This window comes from Theobroma cacao, chromosome 3 (assembly GCF_053813885.1).
Source record: "Theobroma cacao isolate CCN51 chromosome 3, ASM5381388v1, whole genome shotgun sequence".
Taxonomy (NCBI): domain Eukaryota; kingdom Viridiplantae; phylum Streptophyta; class Magnoliopsida; order Malvales; family Malvaceae; genus Theobroma; species Theobroma cacao.
The window spans coordinates 30,015,001-30,033,986 of record NC_142641.1 but is presented as its reverse complement, the minus strand read 5'-3'; the positions used below and the strand labels follow the sequence as shown (position 1 = coordinate 30,033,986).

The window sequence follows — 18,986 nt, the reverse complement described above, 5'->3', positions numbered from 1 at the left end:
AATTTAAAACAAATTGGTCTTAAGACTACTGTAAACATCCTTCTTTTCAACAAAACTTGTGATATAGAAAAATAATAATAACTACATCGTCACGACCCGGAACTCCCCATCGAGCCCGTGACAATCGTCGCAAAGCCTCGACAAACATTCTTCACCCCGAATGTCGATCGAAACCTCGCAAGGCTCTCATATCAGCTTTCGCACTTCCCCGGTGAGCAATAGTTATCAAATAATCAAAATACGAATGATTACAAATAATTTCCAAATCATAACATAACATTTTTTTTTGGCTTACAGGGGCATTTTCGTCATTTTTGTCGAAAATCTTGAAACTTGCTAAAAATGTAGTAGGTAAGCCGAAAATATATATTTAATGATTTCAAAAAAAATTAAGTATCTAAAACGTTCATTTGAAGTAAAAATTTAACCATTTGAATATAATAAAAATATTCAATAAAATAAACTATTTTCTTGTAAAATAATTTTCATAAAACTATCGGTACATAATTCTTATAACGTAAAAGACAATTATATTCATATATACTATAAGCAAATAACCAAAGCATAAAATTTCTTTTACAGTGACACGTGGGCTCACATCTATCCAAAATGCATCGGAAGCTGGAAACCTACAGCTTTTACCGATTCGAGTCCAAATGAAGGTCCTTGTCAAAGTAAGCTAACTATGGAATTCCCGAGCCTGAAATGTGAGGAAATGAGGGTGGTGAGATTATAAAATCCCAGTGAGTAAATAGATACCATCTAAACTATCTAAAGTCGAGTAAATGGAGACAATTAAAATAAATCATCATACTATAATTTCATTACCTTTCAACTCATTTCAACCAAATAAAATCAATCCATAAAAATCGAGTAATCAACTTGGCTTATGAATTTCTTAAAACTTTGGCTCGTGCCAAAACTCATACTCGGTGATACCTTGCGCAGGGCATCCAACCGAGTCCGCCAAGGCTGTTAAAATTTTGTATACACTTAAAATATATTTTAGTTTGAGAAAAATACAGCCGTTCCTTGGCATTGGCTGAGTTCCCCTTCACGTGGTGGTTTGGCGTGAAGTGAACCCTAAGCTTTACCCCAGGAGATACCCTATGCACCTCTCCGTTCGAGGTAATAATATAATGGAGTTTACCATGCCCCTCTAATAGGCTGGTCCACGGAACCCCCTCTGTAGTAAATAATTAATATATAATCCACCAATCAATAAAATTCATTCTAGCATGACATGGCAATTTATCGCAACCTAGCCTGTCACGACCCGGAACCTCCCTCAGGCCCATGACAATCGCCGCGACGTCCCGATTGACACTCATTATCCGGAATGCCAACCGGAACCCCGCAAGGCTTACATATCAGTTTCTTTCCTTTCTTGTGAGCAATCATTGTTAGATATCGAGTCTTTAGAGAATATATACTATTTTAGATCAAAAACAATCAAAATAAAATTTTCGCCACATAGGGGTATTTTGGTCATTTTTTTCTCAAAAATTTCAAAACTGGCTAAAACGTAATATACAAGTACAAAATACATAATTCATATTCAAAATGAGTTTAAAAGTCTAAAATCTTCATTTAAAACGAAATTACGATTATTTGAATAAAATAAGAAAATAAAAGAAATATTAAGGGAAATATTCTATTTTCTTATAAAACAATATTTATAAAGTTATACGTGAATAATTTTTATAGCGTAAAAGCTAAATAAATTTATACATACTGAAATACAGTAAGCCAAAATATTTAATTTAATTTACAATAACCAGAGGGCCCCCGAATAAACAAAAGTAAAGAGGACTGTGAACCTACGATTTGGAAAATGCAGATCCAATAGTAGTCCTCGATGAGATCAGCTATCTACAGTCTATACTGAACCTGAAATGGGTGGAAAGGAGTTGGGTGAGATTTTGCAATCCCAATGAGTAAACAGACATTATCATAAATATCTAAAGGCGAGTAAAATGGAGGCAAGTTTAAACAATAAATTTCAACCCATTTCATAATGTTTTCAATTTATTTCTTAAACCATAAAATATTTGTAATTTACCAAAACAATTGTTAAGGCTTATGTCTTTTATTAAAACAAGGCTCAAGCCAAAACTAATCCTCGGGGATACCTTGGCCGAGGCATCTAACCGAGTCCGCCAAGGGTGTTAAAATATTCACACGTGAAACACATTTTTATTTTTAAAACCAGCCGTCCCTTGGCGTTGGCCGAGTTACACATTCACGTGGGGGTTCGACGTGAAGTGAGCTCTAATACTACCCCGGGAGTTACCCTCCTCGCCTCTACAACCGGAGTAACTATATAACTGGGTTTACCGTGCCCCTCTAATAGGCAGTCCACGGAAACCCGTCACTGCAGTGACTAACCCACCAATTTTAATAAAATTTCGACAGTATAGCGTGGCTTTTATTTATTTATCCAGCCTGCATAGTAAAATCAACTTACATAAATTTCCCAATGCATTCACAAAATATAGCCACATATACTCATTTCTCATAAGCCATTCCTAGGAAAATATATATTTTTCAAGTCAATTTGTAGCCTCCAATTACTCAATTTCATAATCAATACAATATATTTTTATTTGTCACATTTATTCCTAAAACATCAAAAATCCCGTTTTAATCTCGTTCTCATTTCATAAAATACATAAAGGGCATTTAAAATAAACTCTAGATAATTTACAATAATAATAAGTTTACTCACCGTTTGTACAAAATAAAAGCTTTCAAGCGCCCCGATCACTACTCGTCGGGTACGACTTCTTTGCCTTTTCCGGAAGGCTCTCCTCCTAGACACATTACAAAAATTTACACAATTCATCACATTGATGCTAAATCACTATATAATTAACTTAAATCCTATACTAATGCATGGTATGAAATGCAATAGCCTAAAACGACTTAAATGCGGTATTAACCTATTTTTGGCACTTTGCCCGATAAATTGCTAACGCGCTCCATTTTAGCTCTAAATCATCCCATTCTCTCTCCAACATTTCTAACCATTAAATATCAGCCAATAACCTTCTAAAAACAACAAAATCAGCTCACTCCCTTCCTTGGAAAATTCAGCCAAAAATGGGACATTAACTCGGTAAATTTTCTACTTTGTTTTTCTATCACGTTTAATCGTTTTTCATCATTTCTCTTCATTTTCCTTAGAATAAAATCAATTCATCATCATTGTACAGCATTGAGCATCCAGCCAAGAGTGGGTATTGTGAAAATTTACTGATTTCTTGCCCAATTTAATTTCTAAACACATTTAACTAACTAAAACTATCAATTTAACTAAAAATCAAAACCTAAAAATTTCAATTTCTCTCTCCTAGAATTTCGTCCAGCCCTTGATATCACTTTTTGATCTCTCTCCTCAAGCATGCTAAATGGAAATAAAGGCATAGGAAAGGTAGAAATCAAGCTAAAATCGAAAAATCTTACCGTTAGACGCGTAAACGGTCGAAAACCGCGAATTTCTCTTTGAATTTTCTTGTTTCTCTTTGGTTTTTCTTTTCTTCTTCCTTTCCTCTCTATTTCCTCTGTTTTTCTTCCTTATGGCCGGCCAGCACTCAAAATTTGGGTTTAAATGGCTGACTTTTCATTAAAATAATATTATTTCATTAAAAAAATGCCATGTGTCACTTTCCCATTGGCCCATTTTTAAAATTTCATCCATTTGTTTCCAAATTTTCACCATACACTTGTCTCATATATTCATAGCTTAGATAAAATTCTCAGACTCATCCAAAGTCTCGGTGGAGTAATTTTTGCAATTTACACTTTTGCCCCCGTAAAAGTCAAAAATTACATTTTTGCCCCAAAAATTGAAAAATTGCCCATAGACATATTTTTCATCCCTTATACTCATACCATTCTCCAATTTGTCAAATTTGATCAAAATTCTCTCAAAATCTCAAATTTTGTCCATGGGTGGCAAAATTACGATTTTGCCCTTGAATATCAAAATTTCTAATTTTACCCCAAATGAACCCTCGAACTCCGAACAATCATTTTTAGTCATTCCTGAACTATAAAATATTAAATTTCATCCTACAATTCCTATTTGAACTAGTTCGAGGTTAAATCAACTCAAGTGTACCGTTAGGTACGATATCGGGTTTCGTCTTTTCTTATGTGCTTTCCTAGCATAATAACATGCTACTCAGTGCATGTATGTCATGACATGTATTTATAGGGTCGGGTTTTACATAGCCTCTCAAGGCTGAATACACAATATAAATAATTCTAACACCAAAATTAGTTTAGCCATTCATGCTCATTTATTATCATAAGCCATTCAATTCAAAACCATAAATTTGCAACACAAACTAGCAGTCTCCAATTACTCTATTTTCAAAACCAATATTCGATTTTCCAGAAAATTTATAAAATCATTTTATAAAATCACAATTTCTCTTAAAACATAGCAATTTACCATTTAAACCCATTTTTCATAAAATCACACAGTTGTATAAAACTACTCTAGATAATTAAGACGATAATAAGTTCACTCACTGTTCTAGGAGTCGATGTACTCCTAATCTTAGTCTCCAAGCACAATCTCTGTACTTTTACCAGTGTACTTTGCTCACCACCTATCCACAATGTACAATACATAATTCACCACATCAATACTTGACTATTATAAAATCAATTTAGGCTCGGTATATATGCATGATATGATATACAACTTATCCGACTACCGCTTAAATACGGTGTTGACCTAATTCGGCATATTATCTCCAATTTAACTCCAAATCAATTCTTCTCACTTTCTACACTCCAATTATAACTAAATTACCTCCATGACTGTGAATGAGATTCAATTTATCAGTCTCGATAGCAAATTACGAAAATACCCCTAGTGGGTAAAAATCGTATTTTTGCTCAGAAAATTTCAATTATTTTTCTAGGCTCATAATTCATCATTTCTTAACCAATTCTCCTAAAATGAAAATCAAATTTATGCTCACTCAACACATGATAAATTCGACCATTAATGATTGTGGGAGAAAATAAATTCTTTTCTTGTTGTTTTGTTTCTAAATATGCTAAACTAACTTAAAACACTAACATAACTTAAAATCAAATTCATCTAACAACTTTCTCTCTCCTAACCCATTTTTCAGAATTGAATTCATCATAATAACTCAATATTCAACCATGGAAATCAAGAACAAAAGCATAGGTAAGCTAGGTATCAAGAAAAACTAAAGAAATTCTAACTTACCTAGCTTGTTTCTTTGATTTCTTCACTTTTTCTTTGAATTTTCCACCTAGGTTTCTTGTTTTTTTCCCTTTGTTCTTCCTCTCTTTCTCTCTCTTCCTTGCTTGGCAGGCCATATGAAGAAAATGGGCTGATTTTATGCCTTTTTAATAAGAAACAATAAAATAATAAAGGTATGACACATGTCATTTTCTTATTGGTCTATTTTTAAAATTTTAAAATTTTAATCCTTTTTATCTCCACCACACAATTAGTCAATGGTCAAAATGAGGATAAAGGAAGACCATGTGCTAGAAAAATGTCCTGGTGGTGGAAAATTACAATTTTGCTCCTGGGGTGACAAAATTACCATTTTACCCTTTTACTCCAAATTATACCGAAATTAAAATTTTTCACTTCTAAACCTCAAATCTTACTCCAATAAGTCAAATTATACTCCAATAAGTCAAATGGGGCCAAAAAAAAATCTTTTCTAAAATTTCCATTTTGTCCCCAAGTGACAAATGACCATTTTGCCCCTAGATAGCGAAAATTCCGGTTTAACTCCAAATTGATCATCGAACTCCAAATCACCATATTAAACCATTCTGGGACTTTAAAATTCTTAATTTCATCGTAAATTCTCTATTTGATCTAGTTCGAGGCTTAAATCAACTTTATTGTACCTCTAGGTACAATACCGACTTTTGTAAATTTTTCGAGACTCTCCTAGCATGCAAACATGTTATCCATCACATGTATGTCATGATAAATATTTTTATAGAGTCGGGCTTGTCATCTTCTCCCCCACTTGGATCAACCATATGATCCTTATTCTTGACTGATTTCGACATCCAGTTAAATATTAATATTTTAATATTATTTCATTAATAAAATATTATTTTATTCTAAAAATTTTATCTTGTCTCCTTGGTACCCAAAATACCTTATTATGCCTCACTTGACTTGCAAATCACCTTTTATCTCACAAATTCTCCTCCGATAAAATTATTATTATTTTATTATTATTTTCTCACTTGCGAAATATTTTATCCTAAATTACTCCTTTCGTCTTTTATCACTTCTAAACATTTTAATTGACCTCAATTTGCATTCGATCAACTTTATTTATCACCATATCAAAGTATGGGGTATTTCAACATCTAGGAAGATGTAGCACTAACTATAATCATATATATCACTCAATCGTATCAACATGAAGTTAATGTGGTAGTGAAGCAATGAACAACAACACTTTTCTTGATAACCTATTTTATGTGTTGTATTCATTTGTCAAGTTACTTTATTCTCTAGTTTATGCAATCAAAGCTTGCAAGAAAAGTATTTAATGGATTATTCAATAAACTTATATGTCTACCTTATTAATCTTGAGATATACTTTGTCGCATCTTGTTTTTAAAGGATTGTAACTGACATAAGGACCTATATGCATGTAGCCCAATAGGCCTAAGTAAGCCTTTCAATCAATATGTTTGGGCTAGTTATCCACCACATCCATTCAATTAATCTTTCGATATAAATATATTCACATACATGGGTGCCATCACACAATTATGAAACTTCTCAACATAAAGTGTGGAATCGCTTTCATTTAATAACAACATCCATATAACATATAATTTCTATCGTTTGACACACATCTCATGCCATTATCATCTATGGTCCTTTCACCATAGGTATCATAATCTATATACATCCCTTACGATGCTCAACACAATAGTTCACCAGTATATTGTAAAACATGAATAATTCAATATTTATTTACATAACCAAGTGTCAAGATTAACATGAACATTGTAAGACTTGATTCGACACATTGTAGAGTGTAACGACATTTAAGGGCTGTAAGGAAAGCACTATCACACTTATCAAGTATGAGCTAAGCTGCTCCTAGGCACCAAGCCAAATGAGGTACTAATCTGTAAAACAAAAATAGGAAAAAATTGACAGGTGAGTCACAGAAACTCCGTAAGTGGATACAGGGAAAGAGATAAGCCAAAAGGAATATGTTTCGCTTAAATCATAGCTTTATCATAAACATGTATTTTCACATAATTGTAGTTTTCTCGTTCAAATCCTTGAAAATGAAATTTGTTGTAAAACAAACAACTTTCTTTAATCAAATTTCAAGTCTCATAAAATATATTTATGAAAGAAAAGATTGAGCATTTGTGAAAACATCTTTATAAAAAAACAAGGATGTGACATTATGCTTGGAGTATTGGATCCCTTGAAAGGGTTTCGATACTTATTGCGTGTTTGGTTCACGGAATAGACAGAAATGGAATAGAATAACTATTCCGTGGGAATAGAATAGAATAGCTATTACGTAGTTGGGTATGACGAATGGAATAGGGTAAGAATAGTTATTGCAGTGTTTGATTGGTAAAAAAAAACTTTAGAATAAGAAAGGAATAGAAAATAAAAAGACAAAAATACCTATTTTTTATGTATATTATTATTTATTATTATTTTATTTTATTTTTAAAAATTAATACCTTATTTATAATTTAATAATTAATATTTTATTTATAATTTTAAATGTTACTATGATTATTTATTTATATTTTATTTTTTAATATTAATAATTTATGATTTATTTAGAATATTAATAACTGATAATTTAAATATTAATAGTTTATTTATAATTTAATCATTCATTTTCAAAAATTAATATTTTATTATAATTTTAATGTTATTATGATTATTTATTTTTATTTTATTTTTTAAATATTCATCATTTATAATTTATTTAAAATATTAATAGTTGATAATTTAAATATTAATATATTATTTATAATTTAATCATTAACATTATAAAATAATAATATTTTATTTATAATTTAAATGTTATTATGATTATTTATTTTTATTTTAGTTTTAAATATTCATAATATATAATTTATTTATAATATTAATAATTGATAATTTAAATATTAATATTTTATTTATAATTTGATCATTAATTTTTTCAATATTAATATTTTATTTATAATTTAAAAGTTATTATGATTATTTATTTTTATTTTATTTTTTAAATATTAATAATTTAAAATTTATTTATAATATTAATAATTGAAAATTTAAATAGTAATATTTTATTTATAATTTAAATGTTTATAAGGTATTAATATTTATAATTGAAATATTATTATGATTATTTATTTTTATTTTATTTTATTTTTAAATAATTATAATTTATTTATAATATTAATAATTTATCATTGAAATATTAATATTTTATTTATCATTTAGTTATTTAATTTTTTTAATATTAATATTTTATTTATAATTTAAATATTATTGTGATTATTTATTTTTTATTTTTTAGATACTAATAATTTATAATTTAAATATTAATATTTTATTTATAATTTAATCATTAATATTTTGAAATGTTAATATTTTATTTATAACTTAATATTAATATTTTAAATATTAATATTTTATTAAAAGCTCAAATCAATGAAGAGAAAGAGGAGAGAGAAAAAATAATATTTTTATACAAATAGGGTTGTAATTTTTCAAACATGTTAGAGGTATTTTGGTCTTTATTATGTTTGAAGTTTATTTCTTATCCATGGAATAGCTAATACTATGGGGGAAGATGGTATTAGCTATTCCTTAGTTTTAGATGATTTTGGAGAATAGTAATTCTTTTGGAATGGTTATTTCTTGAGCTATTTCACAACCAAATAAAGAAAAAAAAGTTCCTTAGGAATATAGGGGGAATGGCTGAGCCATTTCCTCAACCAAACATGCTATTAGTTTTTAAACCCGACCTATGGGTACTTTAATACTAATACCTTGAATCATATAGAATCCTATGCTAGGATCAACCACGTAGCACTTACATAATTTGTAAGCTAACATGCATAAACATAAAGGTATTCATTTCATCACGATATTGTAGACACTGTAAATTTTCTTAGATAAACAAAAAAAGAAATAAAAATTAATTAAAAATATATATAGAGAGAAAATCAAAAAAATCATAAAACAAAAATCGTAAACAAAAATGAATTAAAAAAATAATAATAAAAATAAAAATAAAAATAGAAGAGAGAGAGAGGGGTACGACTGGCAAGGTGCAGACTCACCCTGCCAAGCACCACCCTCACTCTGCCAGACGCGAAAAATTCGTGTCTGGCAGAGTAGTGGAGCGTGTCCCTTTCAACCCAGTATAAAGGGGGCACTGTAGCACAACGAAAAAAGGGTCGGGAGCCAAAATCTGAAAACCAAAAATTCTTAGGAATCCCTATCAACCCAAAAACACAGCATCAAAAAATCCTAGTCTAGCAATCAGAAACAATCCACAATCGAAAAAAAATCAAAAGAAAAATCAAAAAATAAAAAATTCACAAGGAGAGAAAATGGATAGTTGTGTTCTTTTGGGGATTTTTAGTTTGTTTTTTTTTTTTGGAGATTTGGAGGGGATTTCTGTAACCGGCAGGTTGTTTGAGTTTGGAGATGGTGGGTTTGTAAGCTGCCGGTAAAGTATTTGACGATGGGGGGGGGGGGGATTTTTTCACCCCCGTAGTGTAGAGAGAGAGAGTGGAGTTAAGTTTTTTTTTCTTCTTGGGTCTGATTTGTTGAAGCAGGAAAGCTTTGGTCCTTTGCACCGTCGGCGGTTGGAAAGTGGAGAGGAAGAAGCAAAAGGGCCGGTGGTTGGAAAGTGGAGAGGAAGCAAAAGGAAACCTGAATCAGAGGTGAATCGTCGATATTGAGGAGAAGAAAATTTAGAGAAGGGGAAGAGAGAAACTGGAACGACGGTGAGAGAGAGAGAAAGGATTCTGTCACGACCCGGAACCTCCCTCAGGCCCATGACAATCGCCGCAACGTCCCTAATTGACACTCATTATTCGGAATGCCAACCAGAACCCCGCAAGGCTTACATATCAGTTTCTTTCCTTTCTTGTGAGCAATTGTTGTTAAATATCGAGTTTTTAGAGAATATACACTATTTTAGATCAAAAACAATCAAAATAAAATTTTCGCCACACAGGGGTATTTTGGTCATTTTTTTCTCAAAAACTTCATTTAAAACGAAATTACGGTTATTTGAATATAACAAGAAAATAAAAGAAATATTAAGGAAAATATTCTATTTTCTTATAAAACAATATTTATAGAGTTATACTGAATAATTTTTATAGCGTAAAAGCTAAATAAATTTATACAAACTGAAATACAGTAAGCCAAAATATTTAATTTAATTTACAATAACAAGAGGGCCCCCGAATAAACAAAAGTAAAGAGGACTGTGAACCTACGGTTTGGAAAATGCAGATCCAATGGTAGTCCTCGATGAGATCAGCTATCTACAGTCTATACTGAACCTGAAATGGGTGGAAAGGAGTTGGGTGAGATTTTGCAATCCCAATGAGTAAACAGACATTATCATAAATATCTAAAGGCGAGTAAAATGGAGGCAAGTTTAAACAACAAATTTCAACCCATTTCATAATGTTTTCAATTTATTTCTTAAACCATAAAATATTTGTAATTTACCAAAACAATTGTTAAGGCTTATGTCTTTTATTAAAACAAGGCTCAAGCCAAAACTAATCCTCGGGGATACCTTGGCCGAGGTATCTAACCGAGTCCACCAAGGGTGTTAAAATATTCACACGTGAAACACATTTTTTTTTTAAATCTAGCCGTTCCTTGGCGTTGGTCGAGTTACACATTCACGTGGGGGTTCGACGTGAAGTGAGCTCTAATACTACCTCGGGAGTTACCCTCCTCGCCTCTACAACCGGAGTAACTATATAACTGGGTTTACCGTGCCCCTCTAATAGGCAGTCCACGGAAACCCGTCACTGTAGTGACTAACCCACCAATTTTAATAAAATTTTGACAGTATAACGTGGCTTTTATTTATTTATCCAGCTTGCATAGTAAAAATAACTTACATAAATTTCCCAATGCATTCACAAAATATAGCCACATATACTCATTTCTCATAAGTCATTCCTAGGAAAATATATATTTTTCAAGTCAATTTGCAGCCTCCAATGACTCAATTTCATAATCAATACAATATATTTTTATTTGTCACATTTATTCCTAAAACATCAAAAATCTCGTTTTAATCTCGTTCTCATTTCATAAAATACATAAAGGGCATTTAAAAATAAACTCTAGATAATTTACAATAATAATAAGTTTACTCACCGTTTGTACAAACTAAAAGCTTTCTAAGCGCCCCGATCATTACTTGTCGGGTACGACTTCTTTGCCTTTTCCGGAAGGCTCTCCTCCTAGACACATTACAAAAATTTACACAATTCATCACATTGATGCTAAATCACTATGTAATTAACTTAAATCCTATACTAATGCATGGTATGAAATGCAATAGCCTAAACAGGCTTAAACGCGGTATTAACCTATTTTTGGCACTTTACCCGATAAATTGCTAACGCGCTCCATTTTAGCTCTAAATCATCCCATTCTCTCTCCAACATTTCTAACCATTAAATATCAGCCAATAACCTTCTAAAAACAACAAAATCAGCTCACTCCCTTCCTTGAAAAATTCAGCCAAAAATTGGACATTAACTCGGTTAATTTTCTACTTTGTTTTTCTATCACGTTTAATCGTTTTTCATCATTTCTCTTCATTTTTCTTAGAATAAAATCAATTCATCATCATTGTACAACATTGAGCATCCAGCCAAGAGTGGGTATTGTGAAAATTTAATGATTTCTTGTCCAATTTAATTTCTAAACACATTTAACTAACTAAAACTATCAATTTAACTAAAAATCAAAACCTAAAAATTTCAATTTCTCTCCCCTAGAATTTCGTCCAACCCTTGATATCACCTTTTGATCTCTCTCCTCAAGCATGCTAAATGGAAATAAAGGCATAGGAAAGGTAGAAATCAAGCTAAAATCGAAAAATCTTACCGTTAGACGCGTAAACGGTCGAAAATCACGAATTTCCCTTTGAATTTTCTTGTTTCTCTTTGGTTTTTCTTTTTTTCTTCCTTTCCTCTCTATTTCCTGTCTTGTTCTTCCTTATGGCCGGCTAGCACTTAAAATTTGGGTTTAAATGGGCTGACTTTTCATTAAAATAATATTATATCATTAAAAAATGCCACATGTCACTTTCCCATTGGCCAATTTTTAAAATTTCATCCATTTGTTTCCAAATTTTCACCATACACTTGTCTCATATATTCATAGTTTAGATAAAATTATCAGACTCATCCAAAGTCTCGGTGGAGTAATTTTTGAAATTTACACTTTTGCCCCCGTAAAAGTCAAAAATTACATTTTTGCCCCAAAAATTGAAAAATTGCCCATAGACATATTTTTCATCCCTTATACTCATACCATTCTCCAATTTGTCAAATTTGATCTAAATTCTCTCAAAATCTCAAATTTTGTCCGTGGGTGGCAACATTACGATTTTGCCCCTACACTCCAAAAATCACCAGAATTAAACTTTTTCACTTCCTACCATTAAATTATACTTCAAATAGTTAATCTTGATCAAAATTTTCACCCCATGATCAAATTATTATCTTAGGTGGCAAAATGACGATTTTGCCCTTGAATATCAAAATTTCTAATTTTACCCCAAATGAACCCTCGAACTCCGAACAATCATTTTTAGTCATTCCTGGACTATAAAATGTTAAATTTCATCCTACAATTCCTATTTGAACTAGTTCGAGGTTAAATCAATTTAAGTGTACCGTTAGGTACAATATCGAGTTTCGTCTATTCTTAAGTGTTTTTCTAGCGTAATAACATGCTACTCAATGCATGTATATCATGACATGTATTTATAGGGTCGGGTTTTACAATTCTACCCCCTTTAAAATAAAATTTTGACCTTAAAATTTCACTTACCAGATTCGACAAATAGATGCGGGTATTGGTTCCTCATCTGATGCTCTACTTCCCATGTCATTTCCTCCATTCGAGCACTTTTCCACAACACTTTGACCATTGAAATACTCTTGTTTCTCAATACTCGATCCTTTTGATCCAAGATACTCACAGGTTGTACCTCGAACTTCAAATCGTCATGCAACTCGATCGGAGGTGCTTCGAGGATGTGAGAGGGATCTGGTACATATTTCTTAAGCATGGAGACATGGAAAACGTTGTGGATTCGATCTAACTCCGGAGGTAATTCTAACCGATAAGCCACTGGTCCAATCCTTTCAATGATTCGGAATGGTCCAATATATCTCGGGTTGAGCTTTCCCCTCTTCGCAAATCGAATCACACCTTTCATTATCCAATAAAACACCATAATTTATCATGATAGTATAATCAATAAGATTTAATACTTTAAAGTATTCAAATTATTACCTTTCCAAGGAGAAACCTTAAGAAAAACTTTATCATCGATCTCAAATTCCAAGTCTTTTCTCCGTTTATCTACATAGCTCTTCTACCTATCCTGGGCTACCTTTAGCCTCTCTCGTATAACCTTGATCTTGTCATTAGTTAGCTCGATCAATTCCACACTCACTAACTTCCTTTCACCTACTTCATCCCAACAGAGCGGAGTTCGGCACTTCCTTCTATACAAAGCCTCGTATGGTGCCATCCCAATACTAGACTGAAAACTGTTATTATACGCGAACTCCACCAATGGCAAATGTCTGTCCCAACTCCCAATAAAGTCAATGACACAAGCCCGTAACATATCCTCTAATGTTTGAATAGTTCTCTCAGATTGACCATCTATCTGCGGATGAAAGGCAGTACTAAATCTCAATTTAGTTCCAAGAGCTTCTTGAAATTTCGGCCAAAATCAAGAAGTAAATCGAGGGTCTCGATCTGACACAATAGAAACTAGAACTCCATGTAATCTCACAACCTCATCTATATAAAGTCTTGCCAGCCTCTCAATAGAAAATGTGCTATGGATAGCCAAGAAATGGGCAGACTTAGTCAATCTATCCACAATCACCCAAATAGCATCCTTCCCACTTTGTGTCCGCAGTAAACCCAATATAAAGACCATAGTCACGTGTTCCCACTTCCATTCAGGAATCGGTAAAGACTGAAGTGTATCTGCTGGCCTCTGATGCTCCGCCTTAACTTGCTGACATACGAGACACTTTGCTACGAATTCTGCTACGTCTCGCTTCATACCCGGCCACCAATAATTCTCCCTAATAGTCCTATACATCTTGGTGCTTCCGGAATGTAATGCATAGGCAGATGAATGGGCTTCTTCCATGATCGCCTGTCTCAACTGGTTTCCCTCAAGAACACAAACTCGATCTTTAAACATCAAGATGTTATCCTCTCCAAATCTGAACTCACTGACTCCCCCATCGGTTAGTTTTTGAATTTCTTTTCTTAACTCATCATCAGACCTCTGAATGTCCTTGATCTGATTAAGTAACGAAGGTCGCACAATGAAGTTTGCCAATAAGGATCCATCCTCACCATTTCTCAACTGGACCCCAAGAGATTTCATCTCTATTAATGCTGGAAAATAACAACTCTGAAGTGCTACTAAAGACGATGAAGACTTACGACTTAAGGCATCAGCTACAACGTTCGCCTCTCCCGGATGATAGTCTATCTGTCACGACCCGGAACTCCCATCGAGCCAGTGACAACCGCCGCGACGTCCCGATAAGCACTCATTACCCCGAATGCCGATCGAAACCCCGCAAGGCTTAGCATCAACTTCCGCATCTCCCCGGTGAGCGACAATTAGATAAATCTCGCATTTCAAGAAAACATAAGTTGGTTCCAACTCAAAACAATAAAATATTATTTTCTAGCTCACAGGGGCATTTTCGTCAATTTTTTTTTTTAAATTTTGAAATCCGAAAAATGTAATATGTAAGTGGAAACACATATTTCATGATTTAAATTAAATTTTGAAGTCTACAACATTCATTTAAAGTAAAATTATAGCTATTTGAATATAATAAAAATATTAAATAAAATATTCTATTTTCTTAAAACACAATATTTTCAAAGTCTTCCTAAAATAACTTTTGTAGCGTAAAAGTAAAATAAATTTAGTTATATAGTAATAAAGATAATTAAAGTATGAAATTTCGTTTACAGTGACACGTGGGCCCCTAACTAACCAAGAAAGTGTAGAGCTACGAACCCTTACTTCCTATGATGCAACTTCGAGATTAATTCTCGTCTTAATCAACTATCAACAAACTGTCCTGAGCCTGAAAAATGGATAGGAAGAGGGGTGAGATTAAATAATCCCAGTGAGTAAACAATTACCATCAAAAGCATCTAAAGCCGAGTAGATGGAGACAATATAAAAACGTTATATCTCAATAATGTTCATAACACAAAATTCGTTTCAATCTATACCAAATAATTTCTTTTCATCAAAATTTCCCCGACTTATGAATTTCTTAAACTTGGCCCCTGCCAGAATCATTCTCACAGGTACCTTCGTCAAGGTATCCCACTGAGACCGCCAAGGCTGTTCAATGACTCATACCCATAAACATGTTTTCACATCTAACACACAGCCGTTCCTTGGCGTTGGCTGAGTCTCACTCTCACGTGGTGGCCCGAACGTGAGGTGCACTCAAATCATACCTCAGGAGATACTTCACCCAACATCTCCCCCTGAAGGTAAGTATATAATTGAGTTACCGTGCCCCTCTCATAGGCAGTCCACGGAAACCCCCACCACTGCAGTGACCGTTTAATATACCACCAGACCCATAAAAATTTCAGTAGCATAATATGGCGAATAAAATGTAATCCAGTCTACCGAGACCAATCCAAAACTGTTCATATATTTCATGCCAACCTAAAAAATTTAGCCATTATGCTACCATAGTGTCATAAGCCACAATTTCAATAACATATAAAATCATAAATTTCAACACAGTCTCCATATACTCAATTTTCCCAAAACAATATTTGATTTCAAAACCAGTATAAATCTCATTTTTATTAAAAAACATTTTAATTGGAAAACATAATATTTTATAATTTAAATTCACCATTCAATAAAAGCATCAAACAAGTATAATTACTCTAGATATTTAAGACGATAAATTGTCCACTCACAGTTCTAGGAGTCGATGTACTCCTAATCCCAGTCTTCAAGCACAATTTTGGTACTTTTACCAGTGTAATTTGCTCACCACCTATCCACAATGTACAATACATAATTCACCACATTAATGCTTGACCATTATAAAATCAATTCAGGCTCGGTATATATATGCATGATATGACATGCAACTTATCCGACTACCGCTTAAATGCGGTGCCGACCTAATTCGGCCTATTACCCGATTAAATTACTAACGCGTCCAATTTAATCTCAAATTAATTTTTTTTCAGTTTCTATACCTCAATTGCACCCAAATTGACTTAAAGTCCCTCGGTGTGGTGCAAATTATCAGTCCTTATAGCAAATTACGAAAATACCCCTAATGGGTAAAAATTCATATTTTTGCTCCAAAAATTTCCATTATTTTTCTAGACTCATAATTCATCATTATTCATCATAATTTCTCAAATAAACATCAAGATCATCAGCCAATATTCCCCTAGAAAATTCAGCCAATAATGGTAATGGAGGAAAATAAATTCTTTTCTTGTTGTTTTGTTCCTAAATATGCTAAACTAACACTAAACACTAACATAGCTCAAAATCAAATTTATCTAACAACTTTCTCTCTCTAAACCCATATGACCAGAATTCAAATCATCCTCAAATCACATGATTCAACCATGAAAAATGATGGAAAAAGCATGGGAAAGGTAAAGCACAAGACAAATTTAAGAAATGTTACCTTTTTTCACTTGATTTTTGAATTTCCACCTATTTTCCCTTTAAATTTCTTAGCTAGGGTTTTATTTTCTCCTTTCTCTCTCTTGTTTCTTGCTTGGCCGAATGTTGAAGAAGAAGAATGGGTGGGCTGATTTTTTTATGCCTTTTTTATTGTTTAATGAAATAATATTATTTTATTCATATTTTAAATATTTTATTAATTCATTTTTTTTTTTTAGCCATCCATTTGTCCTACTTTTTCCACCATGCATTCCCTTTGACTTATCCAAGTCTTAAGTGAAATTTCCAGATTTTTCCAAAGTTTTGGTGAAGTAATTTTTGATATTTACATTTTTGCCCCCGTAAAAATCAAAAATTACATTTTTGCCCTAAAAACTGAAAAATTGTCCATAGACATATTTTTTATCCCTTATACTCATATCATTCCCCAATTTGTCAAATGTGATCTAAATTCTCTCAAAATCTCAAATTTTATCCGCAGATGGAAAAATTACAATTTTACCCATATATAGTGAAAATTTCAATTTGACTCCGAATTGATCCTCGAACTCCTAATTACCATTTTGAGTCATCCCTGAACTGTGAAACTCTTAATTTCACCTTAAAATTCCTATTTGAACTAGTTCGAGGCTTAATCGACTTAATGATACCATTAGAGGCAATATCGTCTTTTAACGATTTCTCGAACTTCCTAAATATACAAACATTCTATCGAGCATGTGAATGATATTATAATTATTTTACAAAGCAGGGTTTGACAACACTACCCCCCTTAAAATAAAATTTTGTCCTCAAAATTTCACTTATTAACTCAAAGAAAAGGCGGGGTATTATCTTTTATTCGATGCTCAACTTCTCCTGTTATCTCCTTTATAGGGAATCTTAATTCACTAAAAATCATTCTTTATTTTAGTTAATCACAATATCACCCCACATATGTGTATATGCTTTATAATCCCATTTATGCATCCAAGATCTCTCTTGATTTAATCATCGCATATGATGCAGTATCATAATTCCTCAGAGTCATCCCTTTGTCCTTAATCATCTTTCGTGCCTCTATATTGCTTTGTATCCTTCTTGTATTTCAACATCAATTTATTGCTTAAGATTTAAGTTCATTTGAACTTTGTATACCTCAAGTATTTTTGAGTTCTAATTTCCACAATATAGTAAGAAATTCTTACAACCATATTCCATATGAACTCATTTACTATATTATTCTTGAAACCTTTATTTACACGTCCATCACTTGGTATTTACATCCCCTATCACTATTTTACACCTTCGTCTAACTTTTCACTCACTTTCTTCAGATCGGACTCGTGCTTCATCTTCTGTTACAGCGAAAACTCTTGTTGAAGAACGAGTCAATGGCCTCAAAGGTGGTTGTGCTGGGGTGTTGCTACCCATTTCAGATCGTACAGTTACCCCCTGCCTCGGGTGTACTCCAGAGGAATCTCTCCTCTGCATATCCGTATGAGTTAGTGGGGATGGAGCAGCTACTGTAGCTCGTCCTAACTGTGGGCAGTCACTCCTAATGTGGCCCGGCTGGTCACAATGAAAGCATCTTATGCCCCAACACTCCCCAACATGATATCTCCCACATTTTTCGCATTTATTTAAACCTCCAAAACTCTTCTCGGAAGTACTACTCATCCCAGATCTGCTAAATCTCGGAGGTCTCTGCTGTAACTGTGAAAATGGGGGTCGAGGAGATATCACCGGAACAGAAACAGTACTCTCAGAAGCAGATGTGTCCTTACCTCTTTTGGGCAGTTGAATAGAGGATACATTCGGGTTTCTCCTCTTTGCAAACTCAGCTCGCATTCTCCGATTTTCATTCGTGAGTTTTTCGGCCCTTAAAGCCATCTGTACAACTTCTTTATGAGGCTCCCGGCCTGTCACAGTCATTCTCTCTCTGATCTCGTTACGGAGCCCTTCTTCAAAATAACTAGC

At 32.9% G+C, this 18,986-nt stretch overlaps 1 protein-coding gene and 2 long non-coding RNA genes across 4 annotated transcripts in view; all 3 read right to left on the bottom strand.

Moving 5' to 3' along the window:
* Nucleotides 1–514: 514 nt before the first annotated feature.
* Nucleotides 515–5,381, bottom strand: LOC148763691 (uncharacterized). The gene is made up of 3 exons (XR_016025077.1): nt 5,255–5,381; nt 4,540–4,619; nt 515–700 (listed from the first exon to the last, which is right to left on the bottom strand). It is a non-coding gene; the product is annotated as an uncharacterized LOC148763691 (long non-coding RNA).
* A 9,798-nt stretch (nt 5,382–15,179) lies between these two features.
* Nucleotides 15,180–17,137, bottom strand: LOC148763690 (uncharacterized). The gene is made up of 3 exons (XR_016025442.1): nt 17,029–17,137; nt 16,295–16,374; nt 15,180–15,429 (listed from the first exon to the last, which is right to left on the bottom strand). It is a non-coding gene; the product is annotated as an uncharacterized LOC148763690 (long non-coding RNA).
* Nucleotides 17,138–18,025: 888 nt separating this feature from the next.
* LOC108663181 (uncharacterized) overlaps nt 18,026–18,986 on the bottom strand; it is a 4,249-nt gene continuing 3,288 nt past the window's right edge. For both annotated transcript variants that reach the window (XM_088804768.1, XM_088804769.1), the window contains one exon: nt 18,026–18,986. This exon is cut by the window's right edge and continues 1,112 nt beyond it. In XM_088804768.1, coding sequence (XP_088660894.1) covers nt 18,327–18,986 — 660 coding nt within the window. In that variant the 3' untranslated portion in view covers nt 18,026–18,326.